This window comes from Synchiropus splendidus, chromosome 14 (assembly GCF_027744825.2).
Source record: "Synchiropus splendidus isolate RoL2022-P1 chromosome 14, RoL_Sspl_1.0, whole genome shotgun sequence".
In the NCBI taxonomy this organism is placed as follows: domain Eukaryota; kingdom Metazoa; phylum Chordata; class Actinopteri; order Syngnathiformes; family Callionymidae; genus Synchiropus; species Synchiropus splendidus.
The window spans coordinates 23,534,873-23,545,652 of record NC_071347.1 but is presented as its reverse complement, the minus strand read 5'-3'; the positions used below and the strand labels follow the sequence as shown (position 1 = coordinate 23,545,652).

Below are 10,780 nucleotides of genomic sequence, written 5' to 3'. Positions count from 1 at the left end.
GCCCGAGTCAAGACTTCAGAACAGCAAAACAGCGAGCTCTTCTGTCGCTTCATCGATTCCTGGCAAGTCATTTATCGACTCCACTCATTCACTACATCGACTTGTGTCCTCCCCGAGACACGTGACCTTCACGCCGAGGGGTCAGGTGCACCGCTCCATCCAGTCTTCAGTTCTTTAAATGTTAATTAGGACGAGGATGGTTTCATTGACGAACAGCACCATCGATCCTTCAGCAGCTGCCACCCGGACCAAGTCACCTCCCGACACTACAGAACAGACACCCGTCTGGATGAGAGCGAAAAGACTGGCAGACTCAAGTCAAACACCAGTCTGCAGAGCGAGAAATCGCTTTCATTTGAAGGAAACCCTGCCATCAATCTCAAGGAATAATGACAGAAAAGAATTGAGTCTGCTAAAAAAAACATCAGGATTCATCCATGTCTAACAGAGCCCCGCTGAAGATGGTGCTTCAGTTCTAACACATCTGACCATCTCTCCTTTGACCTTCAGAAAACTTCAGGTTTCTTCTTGGACGTCAAATCATTCCCTCAGACAAAACCGTGAAACAATTTATCACCATCTCATGGTCTAAAGTGAAGCACTCATCCATAAAAGAGGGCAGACGAACAGCCTCCTCTGGTCAAACGTCTGGAAATCCAGCCATCAAATAAGCGTCACGAATGATTCACGGTTCCTTGAGCTGCGTTCACTCCAGTTTGGGGGAAAATACACGTTGAATTTCTGCCACCGAATGTATGTAACAGCATGACAAAACAGCACTGCCTCCGCTGGATATCACACAGTGAAGCAACACTCTTGCTTTCTCTTCATTATTTCACTTTTGTGCTGAAACAAATCGCATACATTCATCCATCAAAATGCGCCCCATTTTAACCAACTCTACCGCGAGGTTATCCGACGCCGCATCAACCGGGAATCAGGAGGAAGCATCCTCAGCTTCAGTCCGCGTTTGTGGCCGTCACAACGCGACTCGCGCTGGTCTGAGTGAAGACGCTACCCCAGCTTCCACCAAGCGACGCGCTCCGAGCGCGAGCTCCCCAAACCTCGAACCTCACCGTCAGCGTCGAAGTGTCTCCAGATGTCCAGGAACTGCGAGGCGGTGACCTCAGCCAGGTGCAGGTGAGGAGGCTGCGCTTGCTTGGCCATGCTGACGAGAGATGCTCCACTAACACTCCGCGAACTTTGCTGCGTCTGCGCTCGAACCCTCCTCTCACTCTGGTGCCGGACACACACGCCCCCCCGCTATTTAAGCGGGCGGCAGCTCGGCCGCTAGGGGCGCACTCGCACTGGGAGCGGGACTCCCACTGTGTGAGAGAGAGAGAGAGATGTGGAGGAAACTGCTGCGTGATTGTGTGTCCCACTGTGGGCTTGTTATCCTACTTTGTGGGGACCAATTCTTGACAAAACACTATGACCTTGTGAGGACCGTATGGTTTTGTGGGGACATTTGGCTGGAGCCCTCGAGGTTAAGCCTCAATTTGAGGTTGTGTGTGTCCACTGCAGGGTCAAACGGTCCTGCTCTGTGTCTGCAGAGGTCAAGACGTGCATCTGGAACGACGGGGTCTCTGAGGGGTCCCGTTCTGCCGGGTGAGAGCCGAGTCGCCAGCCGCGGCTCTTCCAGGCAGCGCTGTGTTCCGGAGCCTCTGACAGGCAGGTGCTTCACTCTCACCTGCTCCTCCACGGAGTGGGTCTCCAACAAAGGCAAGACTTTCAACTGACCCACTTCAACGCCACTTCACAGGCTGGATCCACTTTGGTCCTGGTTCAGGTGTGTTTTGGATGGTTAGGTTTAGAGTGCGAGGCTGGGGGAAGGGTGACGGCCAGGAGAGGACCCCACAAGGATAGAGAGACAGGCATGTGTGTGTAGCCACGTGCGCAGCGCCTCTGTCCATGTGTGAGTCTTCACGCCGCTGACTCGTCTCTGCTGCTGATTAACCCATGTAGTGAACAGTGAAGCTACAGAACAGGTGCTGAACGACCCGACTGGTGCCGGCGGGTCCACTGACGGAACAAGGACCAGGGTCCAGCAGCCACGGCTTCACTCTCTCGTGAAGGAGAGCGAGTCGCCATGTCTTTCCTCTACGAGTCGTTCCTGAACACATGAGCGCGGGATAACAGGCCTGCCGTCACAGGAGGCCATTAAGTTGCAGGAGCAGGGAACCTCCATCCCCTCCTCCTCCTTCTCTACTGGGATGAGGAGCAGCAAACCCTGCATGAATGGTGAAGGTGGAGGAGACGAAGCACTGGAGGAGGGTGACTCCTGAGGACTTGTCTGGTCCTGAATATGGAGGAGAAGCTGGAGTTGCTTCCAAGACGCTCCTCGCTGAAGTTGACCCTTGCTGTTGTGACCCAAGAGCTTCTCTGCGCCTGTTTCCAGTGAGCGATGCTTCACGTCTGACACCTTGTGAACAGAGTTCCTCAAGGTGGTTTTCTGGACGACGCCTGAGGTCCTACGTTTGTGAGTCGGAAGATGTTCCTGCTGGACCAACCAGGGATGGCGTCACCGTGTCTGGGAGCAGCAAACAGCCAGAACAGCCGAGTCCCAGCGGGTCAGTGGGGTCAGCGTCACGACTCGAGCGCTCTGGGTCATGGACGGATCTGTGCTGCACATCCAGGTCGCAGCTGCTGAGGTCCTCCTGATGTGACCCTCTGGGAGGACCGGCCCGGCCCGGCCTCCGTGACGTGTGGCATGTGAGCGTGCGAGGTGTTGTGTTTGTGTTGTGTAGCTGCCGGACTCATTTGCATGAATATTTCAGCGGCACATTGTGCTGCACCTCTCAGGGCTGTGTGCAGATGAATTATGTAAGAGGAACCGTTCCCATTCCTCTGCTGGAGGTGTGTTCCAGGCTGCTGCTGTGAGCGAGGGGCGGAGTGCGGACTGTCTCCTCTGCTTCTCTGTCAACGTCCTGGAACGTGAACGTCTCTGCTTCTGTGTTGATGCAGGCAGAGATGCTTTGATCTCAGCCAGAGCACAAACACACTGCAGTTGGATGCACTGACTCGTGACCACCTCACTCTGACTCGTTCGCTCACACACACATGCAGAGTGTTCGTACGATGTGAGGCACTCACACACACACTGGGCAGAGTTTTATTGGCTGATCAGAAGGTTATTTCAAGTCAAGTCAGAGGTTCAAGTCCAGGCAACACACACTCTAAGTCACCAGCAGCAGCACGCACGTGGTCAAACAACTCAAGACATTCATCTGGTCTGCAGGGCTCGGGAGCAAGGCTGAAGACTCATCCGACTCCTCAGGTTCAGAAGACTCATCCGACTCCTCAGGTTCAGAAGACTCATCAGACTCCTGAGGTTCAGAAGACTCATCCGACTCCTCAGGTTCAGAAGACTCAGAAGACTCCTCAGGTTCAGAAGACTCAGAAGACTCCTCAGGTTCAGAAGACTCAGAAGACTCATCCGACTCCTCAGGTTCAGCAGACTCATTCACTCCTCAGGTTCAGAAGACTCATCTGACTCCTCAGGTTCAGAAGACTCATCAGACTCCTCAGGTTCAGAAGACTCATCCAACTCCTCAGGTTCAGCAGACTCAGAAGACTCATCCGACTCCTCAGGTTCAGAAGACTCACCAGACTCCTCAGGTTCAGAAGACTCATCCAACTCCTCAGGTTCAGCAGACTCATCAGACTCCTGAGGTTCAGCAGACTCATCCGACTCCTCAGGTTCAGAAGACTCATCCGACTCCTCAGGTTCAGAAGACTCATCTGACTCCTGAGGTTCAGAAGACTCATCCGACTCCTCAGGTTCAGAAGACTCATCTGACTCCTCAGGTTCAGCAGACTCATCCAACTCCTCAGGTTCAGAAGACTCATCCGACTCCTGAGGTTCAGAAGACTCATTCCTCTCTTGAAGTTCAGACGACTCATTCCTCTCTTGAGGTTCAGACGACTCATTTGACTGCTGGGGTTGAGACGACTCATTCACGCTTAAGAAAATATACCTTTGTCCCTGCCACTCTTCCATGACTGTTTCTCAGGCAGCACCTCTTGTTTCCTCTGGATTGTCTCATTGCTGAACTCGGGGCCTTCACAGTGTGAGTCCGTGTGTGATGTAAGAGAGTGTTTGCCAACATGACTGTGTGTGTGTTGGGGTGCCACCAGTGTGTGGTGTGTCTGCGTCAGGTGTGTTTGATCACAAAAACAGCGCAGTTGTTTCAGTCGTGTTTGTCGGTGCAGATCCACATGTGTTTGTTTTTAATGGTCAGGAGGCTCGGTGTGTTTGGTGAAGCTGGGACAGATGTGTGTGTTTGTTGTGTCGAGACCCCACCAGAGAGTCCCGACCTCTGTTGCGGTGAGGAAGAAAGCTCAGTCGGACACAGCAGCTGTGGGTTTAGCTTCTATAGCGGTGCAGAACTTCCTTCATGAGAACGACCTGGTGACTCCACTGTGACTCGGGTGTCTCAGCTCAGGGAGCGTTGGTAGAGACGGAGGCAGCAGCAGGTGCGCGCCACCTCAGACACCCGGGGGTTAAACGCGGGTCACGCTGGAGCCACACCTGTAGGCACTAGAGCTTGGTGAGCAGGCACCTGACCAGCTGCTGGAGGTCTTGGGTGCGGCGCTTGGTGGTGTTGAGCACCTCCACGTGGTTGGCTCTTTCACTGCTCTCGTAGTCCGTCACCACCTTGTTGGTGATGAGCGAGAGGCCGAAGACTCGAAGGCCGCAGTGGCGAGCCACCACCACCTCAGGGACCGTGCTCATGCCTGCGGGACCAGAGGAGACCAGGACAAGTTGAAGGGTGAGACCAGCACCTGACCAGACGGGAGGCTAGGAAACAAGACGGCGGGAGCAAGGGCTGAAGAAAGCAACAAAGTCAGGCGACTGCAGTGAGACTGAAAGTTCTTCTGAAGGGTGGAAACGGCTCCACCACGAGTCTCCAGAGGGCATCAAGGTTGCCACTCGGGTGAGGGCTAGGTTTGGGTTGCTGTTCTGAAGCGCTACGCCGCCAGCTACAGGTTCCTGCAGACGATGGAAGCAGCTCCATGTTTGCACAGGATGGGCTTCTCCCAGCGGATGAAGCCTCTAATCTTCTCGCAGCTTCCTGTCGTGCTACTTCACCGTACTGCAGTGGTGTGTTAACTTATCTCGCAACATTGCTTCAGCATCCGTGCAAGTCTAGGCAACACCACCCACTTCTGGGGTCTCTCTTCCGCGAGTAGCCTCAAAGGTCCGCACCTCCTCCTGGATCCACTGCTCAGATCAAGCTTTTGCCATTTCACCTGCAGCGAGCTCCGCTCTGCGTTTCAAGACCAGCTCCACCAGGAGGAGGTGCTGAAATTCACCTTGACTCGGACCGACTCTACCGGGGCAGGAGACCCGGTGCAACGGAAGGAGAATAAAAGAACTTGAGAAAAGAATGTCAGGTGGAAAGACTGAAGATGAAAGGACAGAGAAAAGTGATGAAAGACGTGACAGATAGACTGAAAGTCAGAAAGAATTTGGAGACAAGCTAGAGAACAAGGGACAAAGGGAAGAAAGGAACGGCCTGGAACACAGAAGAGGCTGGGAGCGGGGAGGCGGACAGTCCGGGAGGGAGAGAAACAGGCGGAGGTCTTCTCACCGACTGCGTCGGCCCCCAGCAGCTTGAGCACTCTGGACTCGGCGATGGTCTCGTACGTGGGGCCGGCCAGCATGACGTAGACCCCCTCTCGCAGGAAGGCTCCGCAGGCCTGCTCCTCGGCCGCCTCTCGAGCCAGAGCCACCAGGTCGCGGTCGTAGGCGTCCGACATGCAGGGGAACCTCACGCCGAACCTGCGGAGCCCACAGCTCAGCACGGGAGCGCCCCGCGCCACGGCATGGTGCATACCTGTCCTCGTTGTGTCCGCACAGAGGACTCTGACCCGCGAAGCCCGGCATGTTGATGTGGTCCCGGATGATCATGATGTCGCCCACGTCGAAGGCGCTGTTGAGCCCGCCCGCCGCGTTGGTCACGATCATGGTCTTGACTCCGAGCAGGGAGAAGACTCGCACCGGGTAGGTGACCTGGATGGCGGGTCAGAAGCAGGCGGCGTGTGACTTCCTGTTTGGGCTGGCAGGCGTCGGTCGTCTCACCGTCTTCAAGTCGTAGCCTTCGTAGAAGTGGAACCGTCCTTGCATGCAGACGCATGGGCGTCCCTGCAGCGTCCCGAACACCAGCTGTCCAGCGTGGCCCTCCACTGCGGCACAGACGGTCAAGACATGGTCACCACATGCCAGCGGCCCATGACAGGCAGGCAGGGCCCAGCCAGCGGGGAGTGGAGTCTGGACCCACCGGTGCTGACGGGGAAGTGAGGGATGCTCTGGTACGGGAACGCCGCCTTGTCCTCCATCATTTCTGCCAGGCCGCCTAGACCAGAGCCACAGATGATGGCCACCTCGGGCCGCAGGTCTGTCTGGGCCAGCAGCCAGTCGGCCGTCTCCTTGTACTGCTCAAACTCAAACATTTGGCTGCAAACACAGAAACCAGTCATGAGACTTCAGAGGCAGAGAGAGCAGCATCCGGCGGTTCACGTCGACTGCGATGCAACAACGACCCGCGGGTCTCAGAGGTGCCTTTGGTGTCTGCACCTTCATGACCACACAAACTCCTTCAAAGTGAATCAGCAGCCAATCATCTGAGCCTGAGTCACATGACCACCATGGCCCCCTGCTGGTGGCTTCTATTTTGTCCATCTACTCGCTGGTTCTGTGCCCACAACTCTTGCGGCCCAGAGGAGTGAGTGGCACCTGAGGCAGTCTGCAGGTTGGGTATACAGTTGCTCTGAGTCACTTCCTGTTTCGCTGGACCGCAGTTGTAGATCTGTTGATCACTGCACCACCAGAGTGACCTTGCCTTGAGGGGTGCGTCTGACCCTCACTCCTCACAAACCTCAGGGTGGAAACGAGCGGCTGGGTGGAGGTTGGCACTGTCTCAGCGCCTTTCCAGTGTGTGTGTCTGCCTGGGTCCAGTGCCTCTTCTCACTGGTCGACATGGAAACACGGAGGTCCCGCCCCCCCACTGATGTCGGTGTTGACAGACCGGACCCTCAAGTGGCTCCAAAGATGGTCCCCAGCCTGCCACTTGCACCAGTGAGCGACTCCCTCAGGTGTCAGTGACACTCGACTGGGAACCTCGGCGAATGTTGCTCACCTGGTCCAACCAGTCCACGCTCAGCTGCAGGATGAGTCCAAGAGTGAGTATTGAAACGTCAGTGAGTGACAGGATGTTGACGCTCTGTTTGTGTTGACGGAAGTGGTGAGTCAGCAAATTCAACCTGCTAATTTTAGATTCGAATAGATGAGACTCTACGGCCTTAATTAGTCCCACAGTGGGGAAACTCAATTCATTTAAAGTGACGTCACAAGCTATGAAATTACCCATAATATAGAAATAAAAATATCGTGACGACATAAGTGAATGATCATTTTGAAGCCTCGCGCGCGCGCGCGTGACCGCTCATCCAGCGTGAGGTGTGAAAGGATTCTCTCCCGTTCGAGTCCAGACCAAGTCGGTGTTGACGCTGAGCGCGTGGAGGGCCACACGCGCTCGGCTCGGCTCGGCTCGGCGCGGCGCTCGTCTTCGTGAGGCCTCGGTATTCTCCGTGACTGCTCGGCTCTGGCCGGCCGCTCAGCCGTCATGTGCGCTGGACGTTACGTAAGCACGCCAGGACCGGAGCTGTCCCTGGTGCTGTCGGCCCGAGCAGCAGCCAGCGAACCTTCGGGACCACGGGGCCTGCGCGCCACACGCTCCCGGTCCTCCCCCGACCCAGTGTCCGGTGTCACTGACGAGCATCGCGTGTCACCCTACCTCCCCCGACCGGAAGTCTCCTCCATATCAACTGCCCGTGGATCGATTCCTGATATCGATGAGTTTCTGAGCGCCGATGAGCGGAGGCGCGCGGCTGACGGACCCAAGTGCTGCCTGCGTCGGTGCGGAGCGGTGGAGGTCAGGCGGCGCGCTGACGTCACAGAGGGCGAAGAGGGGGCGTCGCCCGGCAACTTCACGCGCAGAGTTAATCCAGTATCGGAGGTGCGCGCGGTGCTCGCTGGAGCGTGCAGCGGCTGGGAACCTGCTGCCCTGCTGACTCGTCTGTCCCCATCCAAACCTGCCGAACGCGCTCTGCGCAGCAGAGAAGCGTCCACGTGGTGCCACCTGTCGCTCCAGTTCCACTGGGACACTTTCGATCACGAGCGTGAGCGTGTGGGAGGAGCCCGCGCAGTGCGTTCATGCCGCCGGCCTCATCACGGACGTCAGGTGTCGGCGCTTCCCGCGGTGTTTCCGGTGCCCGGGGGAGCTGGGCTCTGCAGCCTGGAGTTGACACGTCTCACTGCTGAGACTCTTCCCGCCACAGACCTTGTGTTCCTGCTTCATCTGAAGCGCCTTCTTCATTTTGGGATGTTGCATCTCTGTTCTAAACAACAGCAGACATCTAATGCAATGCAGCCATAACAATAGCTCACTACAAAGTGACTCGACTAGTATTTAATAACGATCATAGTGATCAAGTATCAGTTCCATAAGTGATTCTTCTATGAACATGGGAAATGTCAAGCACTACCTCATCAGTGTCTTCGCTCGCCTGTTAGATGAGCTGGGATTCCATGGCCTTTATTAGTGGGGAAATGCTCCGCACCACAGCCATCGACAACAAAGTCATTAAAGATTCACAACAAACATCAAAGACGTCCCACAAAGCGCTAGTTTCACATCAGTTGACTGAGAAGCTCAAAGCAAATGTTGACAAAGTTGACGTCAGCTCTGGTTCACTTTGCGCCGGAGACGATCCTGGACCACAGCGTTCCCACGCAGCCACTGAATCCTAATGTGGCTGGCTCTGCTGGGCAGGAGGGAAGGGTCCACGGAGGCCCTCCTCGACGGCTCCCCGCTCGACCGCAGCAGGCCGCGTGAAGCTCGTCCCCGCTGAGAAGAGGACGTATGGTCGAAGACCGGCCAGTGGACCCCTGTCGTGCAGGTTTTTCTTGAATCCTCTCGTGTCCATCGCTCGCATGTCGACGGCTGAGGAGGATGAGAATGACTCCCGAGACATTCCAAAGCCAGAGCATCTGATGTTGCATTGGCTGCAGTGAAAAACGTTTGCAATGCAACAATTGCAACACAGACATGTTTTAATGATGTTGCTTCTCAGGAATAAAACTTTCCTCAGTTTGACTTGAGCCACGTTGTCATAAACATATAGTGAAATGCTGAAACAATGCAAGCAGCACCACCTGTGTGTGAGTGGACTGCTTTGTTAATGACTGGCCTGAAAGATACATGGAGACCAGGTTTTTCCAGTCACCTTTGAACAGGAGCTCCCAGAAGTGAAGAATGCAGGCTGGGCTTTGTGCGTTTGAGCGGAGGCAGGTTGACTGGGAAACCAGTGCACATATTTTCTAGGGTTCATGATCAAAGATTAGAAACTCGTGCTCAACACTAAAACCCTTTAATCAGGGGGCTCAACACTCCAGAAGAGAAAAAAAACAAACCCTGCTGAATTCACCTCCACTGAGCTCTGGGATGAAATGTGTTCTGATCCAGAGCCTCTTTCCCACAGGAGTGTGTCAGAGCACCCCCCCCACGTCCTTATCCAGGAAGGTCAATCTTAAGGAGGGTTTGAAGCATCGCGCCATTGCTGCCACCCAGACGAGGAAAACTCCGTTTTAAACTCGCTCTGACGATGAACCTGTGGCCACACACACGTTAATTTATAACTTTAGGCAATTACTGACAGATCAAGTGACGAGTGGAGTCGTCTGCTCACCAGTGGAGCCGAGTGTGAGCCAGGAATCATGAATAGATGGATGGATGGATAGATAGATAGATGGATAGATGGATAGATGGATAGATGGGTGGATGGATAGATGGATGGATGGATAGATAGATAGATGGATAGATGGATAGATGATAGATAGATGATGGATAGATGGATAGATGGATGGATGGATGGATGGATAGATAGATGGATAGATGGGTGGATGGATGGATGGATAGATAGATAGATAGATAGATAGATAGATAGATAGATAGATAGATAGATAGATAGAAGATGGATAGATGGATAGATGGATAGATGGATAGATGGGTGGATGGATAGATGGATGGATGGATAGATAGATAGATGGATAGATGGATAGATAGATGATGGATAGATGGATAGATGGATGGATGGATGGATGGATAGATAGATGGATAGATGGGTGGATGGATGGATGGATAGATAGATAGATAGATAGATAGATAGATAGATAGATAGATAGAAGATGGATAGATGGATAGATGGATGGATGGATAGATCGCATTTGAGAAATACCCTCAGTTTTGTCCGCAGGGGACCTGGACGTGATGGGGACCTGGACGTGATGACGTAGGCGCCTACGCTCCGCGAGTGTTTGGCGCGTGGTTGTCAGGGAGATCGTCACCAAGGAAACCCGGCTCAACAAAGTGTCTTCCCTCACAAGTGAATGAATGAACCGCAGAGGTAAGTTGTTGTCGCGCAGAACAACTCGGCGTTGATAACTCCACTGTTGCTAGTTCGCTTAGCACCTGGCGGTAAATAAAGTGCAGCATGTTGTTGACACGTCGACCCTAGAAACCAACAGTTTGCTCCTCCACTCACGTCAGAACCTCGACACACACCAAACGGGTGTCACTGAAAGCTAGTAGAGTGCCGCTAAACTTCAACAAAGGTGAGCTAGAACCTTCTTTGCTACTCCACTTAGCAACGTAGCTTAGCATGATTAAAGCGCAGGTTATAGCCGCGTGCCGTGTTCGCCCGCGCAGTTGCAGGG

The 10,780-nt window shown here is 54.3% G+C and overlaps 2 protein-coding genes and 1 long non-coding RNA gene across 4 annotated transcripts in view; 2 read left to right on the top strand and 1 right to left on the bottom strand.

Annotated features, from left to right (window-relative positions):
* The window catches only part of LOC128770408 (uncharacterized), a 40,238-nt gene extending 37,973 nt beyond the window's left edge, over positions 1-2,265 (top strand). Inside the window, exon 10 of the long non-coding RNA XR_008416506.1 lies at positions 1,554-2,265. This is a non-coding gene — a long non-coding RNA (uncharacterized LOC128770408). The remainder of the gene's footprint in view (positions 1-1,553) is intronic.
* A 1,147-nt stretch (positions 2,266-3,412) lies between these two features.
* pnp6 (purine nucleoside phosphorylase 6) lies at positions 3,413-8,588 on the bottom strand. 2 transcript variants are annotated; one of them, XM_053884821.1, is made up of 6 exons: positions 8,551-8,588; positions 6,285-6,460; positions 6,086-6,189; positions 5,841-6,016; positions 5,595-5,785; positions 3,413-4,737 (listed from the first exon to the last, which is right to left on the bottom strand). In XM_053884821.1, exons 1-6 carry the CDS (start codon positions 8,553-8,555, stop codon positions 4,541-4,543), a joined length of 849 nt encoding a protein of 282 aa, XP_053740796.1. In that variant the 5' UTR covers positions 8,556-8,588; the 3' UTR covers positions 3,413-4,540. The 2 variants fall into 2 exon arrangements, with proteins under 2 accessions (XP_053740796.1, XP_053740795.1); XM_053884820.1 differs by lacking the exon at positions 8,551-8,588 and adding an exon at positions 7,800-8,039.
* Positions 8,256-10,780, top strand: part of hydin (HYDIN axonemal central pair apparatus protein) — a 56,046-nt gene continuing 53,521 nt past the window's right edge. Inside the window, exon 1 of the mRNA XM_053884813.1 lies at positions 8,256-10,678. The gene's annotated coding sequence lies outside the window, so the exon portion shown is untranslated. The remainder of the gene's footprint in view (positions 10,679-10,780) is intronic.